Here is an 18,938-nt window from a genome sequence, read left to right on the forward strand (position 1 = left end):
CTCTGAGGGGCACGTCCCACTTCTTTAACATCCATCAGCATTTCATTACACAATGATGCTTTATTGCAGTAATATGAGGCTTTTCTGATCATTCAAATATGCTCATATAGATTTCATTAAATTGATTCATTTATATCTTAAATTTCGTGACCTTTTAAATGCTTTCTGCCCTCCCTGAAGCCTGCAGGTTGATGGGGGTGTTGCCCCCAAAGGTAAAGACTCCAGACATGGATCCCACAGACCGTGATTCGTTTAGAAAAAGACACGGTTAACCCCCCCACACCTGCGAGCAGTAAAACTCACAGGAGGAGAAACACAAAGGGAGGCGAGCTGAGCGGGGACCCACCCTGTCGGCGTGTCAGAGGAGCCCCCTCCCACAACTCACTACACAGAGGAGTCCACAAAAACAAAAACAGCATGGAGGGAGCAGCTCCTCTCCTCCCAGGGAACAGGAGCCGTGACAATAAAGACAGAAGAAAAGATCATCCACGCTGCTGCCCCCCCAGCTCCCACCTCCCTCACGCTCAACACCATGTGGCTCTTTACGATGCATCTACCTTCTTGGGTCTCTTCCTCCTCTGTCCCAGCCCGTTGAGGCGGTCGCTGGGGTCCAGCCGGTAGTGGGAGTGGTTTTCCTCACTCATGGCGTCCCCGAACTAAAAACCAGCGTTACTCCTCCTTCTCCCCTTCAGCGGATCAGAGCAGAAGACGGCTCTCTCCTCTCTGGTCCTCGCTCCACGGCGATGTGGATGCAGCCAGAAATGGAGGGGGGAGTGAAGGGTGGGAGGAGTGGTCTGGAGGGGGTAAAAGAGGAGGGAGGGAGGAGCACAATGGTGTTGCTATGGCAGCAGCTGCCACCAGTGTTTATCTGGAAGCCTTGTTCCTGAACCTAAATAGCTGCCACTTGGGTGCACACACACACCCACACACACACACACACACACACACACACTCACACACGATACACACACATACACACACACACCCCCCCACACACACATACACACACACACGTACTACACACACACCTACTACACACACACACACATGCACTACACACACACCTACTACACACACATGCACAATACACGCACACACCTACACACACTATACACACACACACCCACTACACACACATGCACAATAATACACAGACACTCACACACACCTACTAAACACACACCCACACACATACTACACACACACACACCTACTACACACACACATACTACACACACACACACACTTACTACACACACATGCACAATACTCGCACACACACACCAACTACGCACACATACACAATGCACACACCTATACACACACGCACACCTACTACACACACATGCACAATACACACACACACACCTACTACACACACACACACACACACACACACAAACCTACTACAAACAATTTGATTTTTTATTTTATTTAAATAATTTAAACGGAGGTCTGGGTAATTTGCCTCTAAATATTATAAATGACCAAAAACTCAGACATCATAATAGTGAATGAAGTAGAGCTAAGTGTGGAAATGTTGACACAAAAATGCATTTATCAGCCAAAGAAAGTTGTACTAACATCAGAACAGTCCCTTCAACAGACTCACAGGTTCAGTTTCAGAACTGTGTACGCTGAGACCACATGCCACAAAGACCACGTGACACAAAGACACCTGCCACAAAGACCACTCGCTACAAAGACCATGTGACACAAAGACCACATGCCACAAAGACCACGTGACACAAAGACACCTGCCACAAAGACCACTCGCTACAAACACCATGTGACACAAAGACCACATGCCACAAAGACCACGTGACACAAAGACCACGTGACACTAAGACCACTGCCACAAAGACCACTGCCACAAAGACACCTGCCACAAAGACCACTCGCTACAAAGACCATATGAAACCAAGACCACATGCCACAAAGACCACGTGACACAAAGACCACGTGACACACAGACCACTGGCCACAAAGACACCTGCCACAAAGACCACGTGACACAAAGACCACTGCCACAAAGACCACGTGACACAAGACCACTGCCACAAAGACCACGTGACACAAAGACCACGTGACATAAAGACCACGTGACACAAAGACCACTCGCCACAAAGACCACTGCCACAAAGAAACCTGCCACAAAGACCACGTGACACAAAGACACCTGCCACAAAGACCACTCGCTACAAAGACCACGTGACACAAAGACCACATGCCACAAAGACCACGTGACACAAAGACCACGTGACACAAAGACCACTGCCACAAAGACCACTGCCACAAAGACACCTGCCAAAAAAGACCACGTGACACAAAAACACCTGCCACAAAGACCACTCGCTACAAAGACCACGTGACACAAAGACCACTGCCACAAAGACCATGTGACACAAAGACCACTGCCACAAAGACCACTCCCACAAAGACCACGTGACACAAAGTCCACGTGACACAAAGACCACGTGACACAAAGACCACTCCCACAAAGACACCTGCCAAAAAAGACCACGTGACACAAAAACACCTGCCACAAAGACCACTCGCTACAAAGACCACGTGACACAAAGACCACATGCCACAAAGACCACGTGACACAAAGACCACGTGACACAAAGACCACTGCCACAAAGACCACTGCCACAAAGACACCTGCCAAAAAAGACCACGTGACACAAAGACCACGTGACACAAAGACCACTGGCCACAAAGACCACTGGCCACAAAGACATCTGCCACAAAGACCACTCGCTACAAAGACCATGTGAAACAAAGACCACGTGACACAAAGACCACTGCCACAAAGACCACTGCCACAAAGACCACTGCCACAAAGACCACGTGACACAAAGACCACGTGCCACAAAGACACCTGCCAAAAAAGACCACTCGCTACAAAGACCATGTGAAACAAAGACCACGTGACACAAAGACCACTGCCACAAAGACCACTGCCACACAGACCACGTGACACAAAGACCACGTGACACAAAGACCACGTGACACAAAGACCACGTGCCACAAAGACACCTGCCAAAAAAGACCACTGCCACAAAGACACCTGCCACAAAGACCACTCGCTACAAAGACCATGTGAAACAAAGGCCACGTGACACAAAGACCACTGCCACAAAGACCACTGCCACAAAGACCACGTGACACAAAGACCACGTGACACAAAGACCACGTGCCACAAAGACACCTGCCAAAAAAGACCACTGCCACAAAGACACCTGCCACAAAGACCACTGCCACAAAGACACCTGCCACAAAGACCACTCGCTACAAAGACCACGTGACACAAAGACCACTGCCACAAAGACCACTGCCACAAAGACACCTGCCACAAAGACCACGTGACACAAAGACCACGTGACACAAAGACCACTGACACAAAGACCACGTGACACAAAGACACCTGCCACAAAGACCACTCGCTACAAAGACCATGTGAAACAAAGACCACGTGACACAAAGACCACTGCCACAAAGACCACTGCCACAAAGACCACTGCCACAAAGACCACGTGACACAAAGACCACGTGACACAAAGACCACGTGACACAAAGACCACGTGACACAAAGACCACGTGCCACAAAGACACCTGCCAAAAAAGACCACTGCCACAAAGACACCTGCCACAAAGACCACTGCCACAAAGACACCTGCCACAAAGACCACTCGCTACAAAGACCACGTGACACAAAGACCACTGCCACAAAGACCACTGCCACAAAGACACCTGCCACAAAGACCACGTGACACAAAGACCACGTGACACAAAGACCACTGCCACAAATACCACTCCCACAAAGACCACTGCCACAAAGACCACGTGCCACAAAGACCACGTGACACAAAGACCACGTGACACAAAGACCACTATCCACAAAGACCACTATCCACAAAGACCACGTGACACAAAGGCCACTATCCACAAAGACCACTATCCACAAAGACCACGTGACACAAAGACCACATGCCACAAAGGCCACGTGACACAAAGACCACGTGACACAAAGACCACTGCCACAAAGACCACTGCCACAAAGACACCTGCCACAAAGACCACGTGACACAAAGACCACGTGACACAAAGACCACGTGACACAAAGACCACTGCCACAAAGACCACTCCAACAAAGACCACTGCCACAAAGACCACGTGACACAAAGACCACTCCCACAAAGACCACGTGACACAAAGACCACGTGACACAAAGACCACTGCCACAAAGACCACTCCCACAAAGACCACTGCCACAAAGACCACGTGCCATAAAGACCACGTGACACAAAGACCATGTGACACAAAGACCACTATCCACAAAGATCACGTGACACAAAGACCACTATCCACAAAGACCACTCACCACAAAGACCACGTGACACAAAGACCACTCGCCACAAAGACCACGTGACACAAAGAACACTGCCACAAAGACCACGTGACACAAAGACCACTATCCACAAAGACCACTCACCACAAAGACCACTCGCCACAAAGACCACGTGACACAAAGACCACTGCCACAAAGACCACGTGACACAAAGACCACGTGACACAAAGACCACGTGACACAAAGACCAATGCCACAAAGACCACTCCCACAAAGACCACTGCCACAAAGACCACGTGACACAAAGACCACGTGACACAAAGACCACGTGACACAAAGACCACTATCCACAAAGACCATGTGACACAAAGACCACTGACACAAAGACCACTCCCACAAAGACCACGTGACACAAAGTCCACGTGACACAAAGACCACGTGACACAAAGACCACTCCCACAAAGACCACTGCCACAAAGACCACGTGCCACAAAGACCACGTGACACAAAGACCATGTGACACAAAGACCACTATCCACAAAGACCACGTGACACAAAGACCACGTGACACAAAGACCACTATCCACAAAGACCACTCACCACAAAGACCACGTGACACAAAGACCACTCGCCACAAAGACCACGTGACACAAAGACCACTGCCACAAAGACCACGTGTGGCGAGTGGTCTTTGTGGCAGGTGTCTTTGTGGCGAGTTACACTGAGCGCATGGAATTTCTCCTATTTCCTGAAAGCTTTCATGGCTTCCAAAAGACATAATCAACAAACACTAGTGGACTCTGAGGATTAAAACTCATCCATCCATTCTCTAGATCAACCTTTCACCTGGTTGGAAAGACAGAGGCAAGTTTTCAAATGTAAAGATTTCTAATGAATAAATTATGAAATATCTTTCCAATGAACATGTAAATCTTCCTGGTGAATTTCTAACACATGATGAGGTCTGTGGTCTAAAGGTATTTCTGCAATGGTGAACATATCCAACATGCCCCCCCCCCCCAAGATCATCCAGCCTGTGAGGATTACTCTCACAGCAAATCCACTCCACCGTGTCAGAGTCTTTGTTGTCTGAAGGCAGTCGGGTTTTAAATCCACACGTGCCCACACAGCCTTCGCTGTCACCCCCCCTCCGCACACGTACGTGCACGCAGCTTTATGAGCTCCTTAAAAAGCATAGACCGTCTGGGTCTTAATGATGGCTTCTGGCTATGAGACGCAGCATCCATCTCTGATGGTGAAAAGCTGCTTTTCTGAAACTGTGATATCTAGAACCACCTGGAACACCAGTTCTTACCTGGATCCATGATGACTCCAGGTGTTCAATAGCTAACCTTAAGAAATGACAGGTGTCAAGCTTCAAACATTTTTGTTTTCCTAACCCTCACCATGTATGTCAAACAAGTGTTTTCAATACTTTGCTTTTTTTTCTTGCCTTAACAATGAAAGGTGACTCTTTCAAACCAGATTTCATGAAGCAGTTAGAGGAAACAAAGCGAATATCCACACGCTGCAAACTGGTGGTTTCAGTCATGGGACCAGATTTCTCCCTTCTCCTTTGGGCCGGCATGGCGGCCATGATGTTTTCTGTCTGCCGTTGTCTCCCTCCGCCCGTCACACGCATTCCCACCTCCTCCTGTCAGCCGCTGCTGTGGAGGTGAGTGAGGTGGCTTGAAGTGACTTCACAGGATGCAAATGTAGCTGCGGTAACGATAAGAGCAGCAAAAGGCAGAACTATCAAGTTTGTAAAAGACCTATATAAGGAGACATTATTTACAAGTGAAAACAACCAAAATCATTTCTAACATGGTACTACACCAAACACCTAAGAGTGGATCCAGACTGGAAAAGTCTGTTGGTCCGGATTGAGTGCTGAACCTGGCGTTTGGTCTGTATTCTGACCGCCGTCAAGCAGACTTTCCTGTTTTGAACCAAAGCTTGTAAACCATGTGACTAAAAAACTCTTCAGTCATTGGCCAGGAATTATGAGGGCGGGGCAAAGCAACTAGAGGTAGAAGTCATTGAGGTCCTGCTCTTCTCTGATTCTGAACGTCTGCATCAACGTCTGGTTGAACACTTTCTCCTTTGGTGGAGTCGTGCTGCAGGGCGGTTACCAAGGAGACGACGGCTAAGAAGGAGCTCTGATAAATGTTTATGACGTACAGATGGTTGGAAAACAGGTAGAAGGGATGTGGATCACATATGAGTCTGAGTTCATTTCAGTGAGTAGCTGTGGCTCATCGCTGCTCCTCTACACTGTTTACGACCCATAATGCCCGGCTATGGAGGCTGCTTAGGTTCAGTTGTTAGGCTAAGAGCACAGAGACTATTCAGACCGAGGAAACTGAGAGAGAACTGAAGCTCAGTCCAATTAGAAACGAACCGAGACCACCTCCAAATACGGGTCAGAGAGCGGTTCCTGGTCCCGGACCAGAGTCCACTTGGATGTGTTCAGACTGAACATTTGTTCTGGTTCACTTAAAGGGAACCAATATGTCCCGTCTGAACACAGCCTGAAACTTTCATTGAAAGTCATTTTTGTCTGGAGAAAACATTAAGCCTTGAGAAAGAATCCCACATTTAAGCGGAACACACCAAAAGGCCTTTGGAGCGGCGGGAACATTGTTACTGTGAAACGCGGCAAAGGAGGGGCTTTGAGTCCAACCTGACATCTGAAGCCTGGCATCAGCTTCATGACACACAACAACAACAAATGATGCAAAAATGAGCAATGCAGAGCAGCAAAGCTGCACCAGAACCAGCAACAGCCGATCAACCCGTCTTCTCATCCTCTTCCTGTTTACAGGAAAACCAAACAGGTTTCTAGTCACATTCCCATTCAACCCTGTTTTCATTTTTGTTCTGAACTTAAGTATTCAAACCTTTCATTAGCGGCTTCAGTGGTACCGACTGCATGTGTGTTCCGCCAGTACAGAACTCTGCAAACTGATAAGACAGAAATGAGCTGTGGCCACATCAGTAGCTACCATCACCAAGTATGAATGAAGGAATGATGGACACACTGTAAGCGCTTTGAGTGTCTGGAAAAGACCAGATAAATCTAATCCATTATTAAAAGAGCCAAAAGTTTGAAGCAGATTCTGAATGAAGTGGCTCCACAGCTGGACACATGAGCGTCTAACTAAGTGCAACGATGAACCCAGCCAATAGGCTGATGCTGCACCTTAGAGCACCATGCCATCTGCTGCACTTTGACACTTCAAATGAATGAAAGTCCTTCTCTCATTGGACTCCATAGGGGGATTTATTTACAATAGAATTGTGTGTTCCTGATCACAGCCTTTCTATCTTTGTGTGTCTCTTTCTGCTGTTACTTGTTTTCCAATGGATCAAATGAAACATTTCTAAAAAAAAACACACATTTCTGTTTGCTTTTCACTTCCTGCTGAGCATATTGCTCTGTATTTAGTCATGCACTGATGAGGCTGAGTGAGGGAGGATTAATCTACCATTTCTGAGCCTTTTCCACAGTTGGATGAATGTAAGAGTGGCTGTATTTAAAAAAAAAGATTTAATAAAGAATCCTTAAAAATAAAGTCTGTTGGACGGTAATTGTTTGTTGGACAGAAAAAAGTTTAGAAAACAAACTTGAATAAAAGTTTGTACTCTTTGCTTTTGCACAAACCAGAGAGTCGTGGAGTCATTTTCATGGGACTTTGATGTTAAATGAATTCTATCACACTGTTAGGGTGTAAATGTGAGAACCACTGAGAGAAATGTAGATGTCGATCCAAGAATGCTGCATGTCTGTGTGCTGACAACGTTAAACCAGGCTCCGGAAAACACGACCTTTTGACCTGCAGAAGAAACCCTTCCCCAAAGAAACTTGGGCAGTTTCAGTTTTTGGTGACATGGTTCTGGCCTGAAAGCGCCTCCATGAGGAATCTCAGTGGAAAGGCGACAAAAGGAGGCTTTATCTTCCACTCCACTGCTCACTCCTACAATGACAGGCGGAGCTGAGAGGAAAGGCTTTCCAGTGATTTAGCAGACACACACTGAAGACACGACTGCTGCCAACATGTCTGCTGCCCTCTTGGAGCCGGGAACAAACTGATTTGGGGAGAAAGACACTGAAATTCTGAAACACTTTTACAAATACAGATTCATGCCAGTTAAACTTTAAAATGTGGAGGAACCAACAGCAAACCTGAGGAAGGACTAACTTATGCTTCTGCTCATGACATCATGAGTTTGATCATCGTTTTAAATCTGTGAAATGTGACTAAGGTGTGACTCTAGTGGTATTTTCCCTGATGTCCAGTCTCTATTTCTGTCATTCAAGCTTCCACCAGCTGCACAGAGAAAGCGACAGAGAGTCTTTGCTGACGTCTTCTTCCTTCTACTAACAAACATCATCTGACAAACCGCTGCTTGAAGCAGAGCCGCTGAAACCAGCTGATCATCAGTTCATCGAGAACATCAGGTGATCAGCATCTTCCCTGTTACTGATCCTCTCAGATCAATGAGGCTGGATTGACCTTTTACACAAGTAGCTTCTGTATTTTCTCCTTTTTTCACGAGAAAACATGATGGAAAATGACACGGAATCATGCATTTTAGTTTGTTTTTCATCTCGTTTTAAGGATCTTCTTATTCCAGTGTTTTGTGTTTCCAAGTTTCTTTTCTGCCTGAAAGCCTGGTGTCAGCTGCTTGGAGTTTTCCTCATGAAGGGGGGGATTATCTCTAAGGAAAGACGATGATTATGCACAAGAGAGGATTACCTTTAAGGCCGGATGGCGCACACGCTTCAAGACCTAAAAGCAGTCAAGTCTCATAATCCACTCTTTTATTACAGTACTGCCAACACATTTACTGTCAGCTCACACTGATCAGATGGTGGGAACATGGGATACATTCCTATAAAGGATCACTGTTTTGGATCAAGGACAGGTGGAAAAGACACCTATGGAGTGTCTCAGGCTAGGTTTGGTCACAATGGTCGTCACCATTCACTCAGTTCTCACCTGTGGCCCCCACCACCTGTCTGCATGCAGCACGGCCAATGGCTTCTGACAGGCTAGACAGGCTACACATAGACAGAACTATCCCAGACAATCTTGACCTGCTGCATTTTTCATATGATCAGACTGTTCTACTGATGATGCTGTTTATGCTGCCATCCACACATCTGGACAATTAACAACACTGTAACTGTTATCCCAGACAAACTGGCTGAAAAGCTTTTCACCCTTGGACTTACTGATGGGACCATTGGGTCCAGGACTTCCTTACAAATAGACCTCAGTCTGTCAGAATTGGTGCCAGAACATCAGGATGAACTAAGATGTTGGTCATGGGAACACCTCAAGGCTGTGAGGCCAAGTAAACCAGGTGTAAAACCTCCAGTGAGCTTGGACTTTGTCCATGCTCTGCATGAGAAGCCTGGTTCTGGCAGAATGGGTGAATGAGGTGAAGACAATCATCAAGGCCCAACACCCACTAAGGCGGTTTTAGCAGGTGGTGTAGAGAGCTTAAGGGGCAACAAGACACAAAGACTTTGAGGTCATCAGCTGGACCAGGTCAGGTCCCTAGATTTAATGTTTTCTCATGCCAATAGATCTCTTCTGCCAAGAGAGTCCGATTACCCTGTGCAACAGCCATTCCCCTTTAGCCTCTTCAGACCTGGCGACCACATCACTTTATGGGTTCTATTACCACGGTAGGTCATTCTACTCAACTGGGTCCTGTGCCTACATGTGTAGAGGGTTAGCTCAACTATTGGATCAGGTCTTAAGAGGTAAAACAACAAATCGGAGGACGCTTGTTTTAACCTCGAGAGTCAGTCAAGAAGCTGTCCACGAACTGCCATCTGGCCTCAACTCATTCAAGTGTTGGGGGAGAGGGTCGAACTGTGTGCACCTTGGGGGTGGTGCTACGTGAGCGTAGAGGTCCCCTTTCGATGGTTGCTGCTCAGCTTCAGGCCCCTCCCTTCACGTTTTTAACAGCGCGTTAGGCTACGTTCACACTGCAGGCTGAAAAGACCCAATTCCCATTTTTTGCCCCTATGCGACCTGTAACTGATCTTTTCATGACTGTCTGAACGACACAGATCCGATCTTTCAAATGCGACCCAGGCCACTTGGGTATGTGGTCCTGAATCCGATACGTATCTGACCCGTACGTCATCGATACGTTACAAACGTCATAATTCTGTGTTGAAATAGGCGGGAACGAGAACATAAACATCAACCATGGCGGACGATGCTGCTGAGACCAGTCAGTGGAAGGGAAGCAGGTCACCGATCGGATTCATATTTGGGTTGACAGCTCTATTCAGGTAAACTCCAGGGCTCTTATCATAACCAGGAGGTTTTTGAAAACATTTCCAGCTAAATGGTCGAGCGTGGTGTTGAACCTTCCCGGACCGGCTTCTCCAGGGCCGAAGGCGGATCCTCCTTCAGGGGTCACTACCTCATTCAGACCCTTAAATTCTCCAGAACGGGTTAATAAAGAGTTAAGCATTTATTCTGGGGGGAACCTTCTTTTATTACCGTTCTCCTTCCTCCATAACACACAACATGAATGCGCCCCCACAGCCCCCCTCACTCCCTCCTGCGCTGCACGCGCTCTCTCCTGTCTCTTACACACACACGCGGCCCCAGCACATACACATCCCCATTCCACAACAGTGGGTCCAGACCATCCTGGCTCCAATGCCTTCTTAAAATGACAAGATTGTTATTGTTCTGGCTCCTTTGTGAAAATAAATGTAATAATGCAAAAAGAGCTCCGCTGTTGACAACACTGTTGTTGGCATCCAGTGTTAACGTTAGCTACTTCCACAAACAACAGTGACGTCGTTCACCGTTGGGTTCTCTTCTGCGCATGCGGGTCACTTCTGGGTCATTTCACGGTCACACAGGAGATCACAAAAGTTCTCATTTAATTGGAAATGTGAACGGCCTTGCAAAAAAATCGAATTTTTTCAAAAAATCGGCACTGAGCATTTAGCCCTGTGTGTGAACGTAGCCTTAGACATGTAGGACCCTTGATGGAAAGGATGCTTGGACAGCTGTTCGCCCAGCTGCTGGACAGGACAAGTTAAAAAAAAAGTCCCGGTGCAGAACCTCAGTTCACATCTGTGCATTGACTTAACACTGAAAGTTGACGACTATGACACGAGAATCGCGTTTGGTGTGAAGGCAGCCTTATGCATGCAGCAAATGTGTTTACTATTTTGTGGGACTACTTTCAGTATCAGTATGTTTTGGATGCTGCAATCATCAAAGTCAAAAATAAAACTTTCTGGAGAAAATATTCTCGCCACACATTGGACCTGTGCACAGAAGAATGAGTCAAACAATAAATTCCTGTTTTGCAGTCATGTCTGGGAAAAACAAATACATTCAATGTCTAAATGAAATGAAGGAGAGACACGGTTGCAGAGGCCTCAACAGACTGATGATGCCATTCCTCCTCTTTTAGAGTCTGACCCTTCTGCAGTGTTTGAATTTTAGGGGGGGTCATGGATGATGAAAGCAGAGAAGTGGGAACCTGAGCATATTTGGACAGTCTGTTCTAAATTTGACAGGACTAGCTGCTGTCAGCACCCCCCCCCCCCCCCCCCCCCCTTTAAAACACCTCAAAGAGACTCGTGCCCTGTCAGCTGGCTGTCGGCCTGGAGCAGAGGGAGGGGGCATCCGGCCATGCACCAGGCTCTCTGAATATTTTATAAGAGGGTGGTGAGGGAGGAGTGGGGTAGCAAGGGGACCAATAATGTGGAGAGCCACATAAACCCTGAAAGAAACGTGAAGTGGACGAAAACACGCAGCTTTTATCTGTTTCTGTTCAGTGTAAAGGGTGTAGTTATAAACTCAAACAACAGCTTCCGTTTCTTCATCCTCTACTAGTAAATCTATAAACTATCAAGGAGTTCTGGAGTAAACGTAATGCCAAGTGCAGTGATTCCTGCCCGTCACCCTCAGGATTCGTTACCTGCAGGAATTCCATCCCAACCTGCTAAAACACGCCTGGCCTTAAAGGCAGCCATAGCATGTCTGCAGGTTGATGATGAGCTGAATGGTGTGTGTTTGAACAGAGTAGCATAGGAAACCCACAGAAAAGTGTGCCTCAAAACACTGGCCTTATGTCAGGATAATGATGCACAACCCAAACAGCTAAAAGCCTTTTAAAGAAAAGCAAAATATTTCATTTTACAAGACCTGATTGAAATCTTATCGAACATCTATGGAAGGATCTGGGACCTTTCAAACTAGCTACAGCAGCATTTTCCTTTTCAAGATTCAAGTTTTATTGCCGTTTGCACATGCGGTACATCGGGATTTTTCTTTGGCATCTCTCATGTCAGGATAAGTTAAAATTGCAGCTTGCAAGGTGGAAATTGCTCAGGTTCCCACTTCACTGCTTTCATCATCCATGACCCCCAAATTCAATTGCAGCTTTCATTGCAGCTTTTGAATTCCATAGTTTTCTTTCTAAAAACACATTAAACATGATGTACAACTAAAACATTTCTAATCAGCCAATCACACGGCAGCCACTCAATGCATGTAGGCATGTAGACATGGTCCAGACGACCTGCTGCAGTTCAAACCGAGAAGAAAGGGGACTGAAATGACTTTGAAGGTGGTTGTTGGTGGGTTTCAGATCTACTGGGATTTTCACCAACAACAACAACTCTAGGGTTTTCAGAAAATATAAAGAGAAAGCCCATGAAAAAGAGAAAATATCCAGAGAGCAGCAGTTCTGATGGTGGAAATGTCTTGTTGATGCCATAAGTCAGAGGCTGACAACAGGAACTCAAAGAACCACTGGTTCCAACCGAGGTCTGTAGAAGAGCATCAATGAAAGAACAACACGTCCAACCTGGAGGCAGATGGATGACAGCAGCAGAAGACCACACCGGGTACCACTGCTGTCAGCTAAGAACAGGAAACTAAGGCTACAATTCACACAGACTCACCAAAACTGGACCATAGAAGATGGAAAAACATTGTCTGGTCTGATGAGTCTCCATTTCTGCTGCCACATTCAGATGGTAGGGTCAGACTTTGGCCTAAACAACATGAAAGCATGGATCCATCCTGCCTTGTATCAACGGTTCAGGCTGGTGGTGGTGGTGTCATGGTGTGGTGTGGGGGATATTCTCTTGGCACACTTTGGTCCCCTTATTACCAGTTGAGCGTGGTTCCAACCCCACAGTCTACCTGAGTATTGTTGCTGACCATGTCCATCCCTTTCTGACCACAGTGGACCATCTTCTGATGCTACTTCCAGCAGGATAAGGCTCCATGTCATCCAGCTGGAATCATCTCAGACTGTTTTCTAGAACATGACAATGAGTTCTCTGGACTCAAACGGCCTCCACAGTGACCAGAACCCAATCGAGAACCTTTGGGATGTGGTGGAACGGGAGACCGGCATCATGGATGTTCAGTAGACAAATCTGCAGCAACTGATGCTGTCATGTCAACATGGACCAAAGTCTGAGGAATGTTTCCAGAACCTTGTTGAATCTATGACACCAAGGATGAAGGCAGTTCTGAAGGTAAAACTAGTCTAACCCGGTACCAGCAAGGTGGACCTGATAAAGTGGTCAGTCCTTTGGAACAGTGTAGCCATGAACCAAAGTGAATGAGTCAGAGATTATCAGCCTGAAGGCTGGAATGAGAATATTGGCAGCTGCTGATGAGACAAACAGGACAGTGGCTATAAAAAGCAACGAGGCGGGATTGTTTGGGTCAGTGAGCTGATCCATGTGATCGAGCTAGTGGTTCTGCAGAACAGATGAGGACGATGGTGTAAATCAGTTTCACTGTTAATCCATCCACTTAGCTATGAAGTAGACATGTGACAAAGGATCTTTACTTCAGAGTCTAATCATCTGTACTCAGATAGACATATGATGGGGAGCGGGGTCATCCTGAGCTGCTGCAGTCGGTGGATTGTGTTTCTAGTGTATATTGACGAGGAGATTGTCAGTGCACCGACCATAATCATGAATTGTGATGTCAGCACTTCGTTGGATCTCTTTTGGGCTCTCAGGGCTGCAGGAGCCCAAGCCGGCTACTTGTGGGCGAAGGCGGGGCAAACCCTGGACGGGCCGCCTGATGATACAACTATTAAGTGAAACAGAATTCGACTTGTGAAAGAAAAAAACAACTAAGTTTTATGCAACTTTCTATAACTTAAAAAAACTCACAAGAAATGTTCTGTGTTTTAACAGGGGGTTTGAGAATTTCTGGTAATTCTACAGAAGAGTTGGACTAAATATAATTTTTAAACAGAAAAATTCAAAAATATAAAAGAAAAAACAAACAAAACAACACTGAGGATAAAAGGTTGACAGTGTTAAACATGTCGACTTCTGCCGTGGGGGGAATTCTGCATTTTAGTTTCAGGAGTTTTCCTTCTATCTACAGACACGTGATCACAAACCAGAACCCAACAGTGATGCCGAGTCTTTATCAGTCGGTGGAACCGGAGAGGGGGAATCAAATCAACCAGCAGCAGACCTGGAGTTTCCTCTGCAAATGAAACCAGATCCTTCAGAGGAACCGTCTGCATTCAAGCTTGTTGTTTTCATGGGATCCACTACCTAAAGGAATCCCAAATAATGATAGTGAATTTTTCCATTGTTCACCTTTCTTACCCAGTGGAACAAGGACTGTAAAGCAAGGCAAAGGAGCAGAACCAACAGCATAAGAGGATTTAGAATTGGTCTGTGTACCAGTAATATTTTCCATTTATTGAAGGATTTATAAAGAATAGTGAGAATGTGAATTAAGTGGGGTGCCGTTCCTTATTATCTAAGCAGTAAGAGATCATCGTGTCTCAATGGCTGCCTTTAATCTAATCCTCAAGTGCCAGAAATTGTAAATATTGGATCAATCAGTGCAGTTTGTACCTAGAATCATCATTATAGAGCGTTCTCCCTTCATTACCGAGCTGCAGTGTCTCAGTACTTAACAGTAAGTGTTTCTCCACCTGTGCTCCTTCTTCCTCCCAGAAGCAGCGTTGCTACGGTAACAGTCTCCATGTGAATAACCATGGCAACCCGGAAGAGGGTTTCAAAGGCCCAGTTATGGCTGCTGTAGATCAAACAGGGAGGATGTTGTCAGAGGGAGATACGGTGGGGAGAGAAGGGGTTGGAAGACAGGAAGGATGTCAATAGATGGAGGAGGAGTTATTGTCCTCAGCTGGAATACTCATCTGGATCCAGTCTGCCCAGTTTACATATCCTGCAAGATTGTCAAGGCTTTATTTGTAACTAAGACAAAAGTGTTTCAATAAAGCTGCCATGCCAAAGAAAAGCACTCAAAATTTAGCAAAAAGTAAATAAAAACAAAAGAAACAAGAAAAAGACTTTTCCTAAAGACAAACGTCTTCATTCAGGACCAGAACCCCACTTTTGATTGAAGCAAATAAGGAATTCATTCAAGTTCAATTACTTTACTTAAAACTCTCAGTTTCTTCTGTTTTAACACCAGAAGTTACTAAAGTACTTGAAGAAGGTTTCTTTGCGACATAAAAAAAACGTCTGTTCTATATATTGTCCCTTCAGGCGGTCATGGTTTGCAAAAATGCAAGAATTTTTGTTGGAGTTCTGGACTTATGGTCCAGTTGGCTGACCCGGTTTCAAACTGGAAAAGTTTATGGTGATGCTAAAAACCACATCATCAGCACACAACCTCCATGCCTGTCATCCATCCATCATCCATCCATCCATCCATCCATCCATCCATCCATCCAGTCATGCATCGATCCATCCAGTCATGCATCCATCCATCCATCCATCATCCATCCATCCATCCATCCATCCATCCATCCATCCATCATCCATCCATCCATCCATCCATCATCCATCATCCATCCATCCATCCATCCATCCATCATCTATCCATCCATCCATCCATCCATCATCCATCCATCCATCCATCCATCCATCCATCCATCATCTATCCATCCATCCATCCATCCATCCATCATCCATCCATCCATCCATCCATCCATCCATCCATCCATCCAGTCATGCATCGATCCATCCAGTCATGCATCCATCCATCCATCCATCCATCATCCATCCATCCATCCATCCATCCATCATCTATCCATCCATCCATCCATCCATCATCCATCCATCCATCCATCCATCCATCCATCCATCCATCCATCCAGTCATGCATCCATCCATCCATCCATCATCCATCATCCATCCATCCATCCATCCATCCATCTATCCATCCATCCATCCATCCATCCATCCATGCATCCATCCATCCATGCATCCATCCATCCATGCATCCATCCATGCATCCAGCCATGCATCCATCCATCCATCCATCCATCCATCCATGCATCCAGCCATGCATCCATCCATCCATCTATCCATCCATCCATCCATCCATCCATGCATCCATCCAGCCATGCATGCATCCATCCATCCATCCATGCATCCATCCATCCATGCATCCATCCATCCATCCATCCACCCATCCATCTATCCATCCATCCATCCATCCATCCATGCATCCAACCATCCATCCATCCATCCAGCCATGCATGCATCCATCCATCCATCCATCCATCCATCCATCCATGCATCCAGCCATGCATCCATCCATCCATGCATCCATCTATCCATCCATCCATGCATCCATCCATCCATGCATCCAACCATGCATCCATCCATCCATCTATCCATCCATGCATCCATCCATCCATGCATCCAGCCATGCATCCATCCATCCGTCCATCCATCTATCCATCCATCCATGCAACCAATCCATCCATCCATCCATCCATCCATCCATGCATCCATCCATCCATCCATCCATCCATCCATCCATCCATCCATCCATCCATCCATCCATCCATCCATCCTTCCCTTAGCTGTATCCCTTTTGGGGTCACGGGAATGCTGGAGCCTGTCCCAGGTTCTGTCGGGTGAAGGTGAGGTGCATCCTGGGAAGGCCAGCAGTCTGTCACAGCCATGCCTGTCAATGAGGTGTAAAGTGTTTGTCCTATAATGTCATTTCAGTCAGACAACTTATGCAGTAAAAATATTTATTTTCACATTCTTTTAGTTTGGCATAAGTCTCCGTACAATTCCATGAAACAATATTTCCATAAAACTTCAGGGTAATAACTACCCCCAACACCAAAGATCATCAAGGTTGAAGAGAATGTAAATGTATAATCAGTTTGTAATAAGACGAATTGTGTTTCGGAGGCATTCCATATTCAGATTTACAAGCATGACTGCTATATGTGACCCGGCACCATAGACCGTAGGGCTGCTCCCGTTCGAGTACAGTTTGAGTACCGTACGGAGTATACGTTGTAGGTGATAGAAGGATGCTGACCAAGCTGTCCAGCATCAGGAACAACCCCTCCCACCCTCTGTATGTGACGGTTAGGACCATGAGCAGCTCGTTCAGCCAAAGACTCCTGCACCCCCAGTGCAAAAAGGAACGATACCGGAGGTCTTTCGTCCCAACAGCAGTCAGGCTATACAACAACACGGTCTAGGACTGCTGAAACTACTGCTGTTATTTAACTACTTAACTTGGTATTTTGACGTTTACTTTCACTTCCACTTACGATTATTACTATTTTATTCTTACTCAATGCTACTTTATTTTTTTCTAACTGCTATATTTCTTGTTTTTGCTGCTGTGACAACTGAATTTCCACCATTGACCGACTAATCAATCCAATCTCTTCCAGTTCGCAGTCCACTTCACTGATAAGATAAATAACATTAGATTTAAAATCACCCAACAACCACTAACAGTTCAGTCTGATGCATTCTGTTTGCCTTCTGAGAACACACTGGAGAGTTTTGCCTTGATTGATGCTACAAAGCTTCGTAAAGTGATTTCCCAACTTAAAGTCAAACCTGTTCTCTGGATCCCATCCCCACCTCTCTTTTTAAGTCGGTGTGTTCATCCTGTGAGGAGGAACTCCTGAACATCGTTAATCGCTCTCTTCAGACTGGGATCTTGCCCCCATCCTTAAAGACTGCTTTAGTGAGACCCACTCTGAAGAAGAGCGGTTCAGATGAATCTAGATAATTACAGACCAGTGTCAAACCTGCCATTTTTAAGTAAGATTTTAGAAAAACTAGTTTTTGTTCAACTAAATGATTTTATTAATAAAAATAATATCTGGTTTTAGATCACATCACTCCACAGAGACGGCGCTGGTCAAGGTTATAAATGATCTGAGGTCCAACTCGGACAAAAAGAGAACATCTGTTTTAGTGTTGCTGGACCTAAGTGCAGCCTTCCACACAGTTGACCACTCCACTCTTCCCAACAGACTGCATGACATGGTTGGAATCACTGGAACGGTGTTCAGCTGGTTTGAATCCTACCTCACAGGAAGTGTAATGATGCGTCATCTGGGGGGGGCACGGACTGACATGTGGTGTGCCTCAAGGTTCAGTCCTTGGCAGGACTGACCTGGGGGCTGGCTCGCTGGGAAACTCTGGGGCTTTCCCTCCCCATCACAGAGTGGGGAGGGCATTGAGGGGGTTGGGGAGGGGGGCTCAGATAATATGACGGGTGAGGAGGGTTGCAGT

The 18,938-nt window shown here is 46.2% G+C and overlaps 1 protein-coding gene across 8 annotated transcripts in view; it reads right to left on the bottom strand.

Moving 5' to 3' along the window:
- Window positions 1-18,938, bottom strand: part of ank2b (ankyrin 2b, neuronal) — a 181,815-nt gene that overhangs the window by 149,218 nt on the left and 13,659 nt on the right. For 7 of the 8 annotated variants that reach the window (XM_078936557.1, XM_078936537.1, XM_078936525.1 and 4 more), the window contains exon 1: window positions 558-767. The exons of the other annotated variant lie outside the window; for it this stretch is intronic. In XM_078936557.1, coding sequence (XP_078792683.1) covers window positions 558-644 — 87 coding nt within the window. In that variant the 5' untranslated portion in view covers window positions 645-767. Of the gene's footprint in view, window positions 1-557; window positions 768-18,938 lie in introns of those variants that run through there. 8 annotated transcript variants of the gene reach the window in all.

Source organism: Oryzias latipes, chromosome 18 (genome assembly GCF_053564925.1).
Source record: "Oryzias latipes strain Hd-rR chromosome 18, Olatipes_Hd-rR_3.1".
Classification (NCBI taxonomy): Eukaryota; Metazoa; Chordata; class Actinopteri; order Beloniformes; family Adrianichthyidae; genus Oryzias; species Oryzias latipes.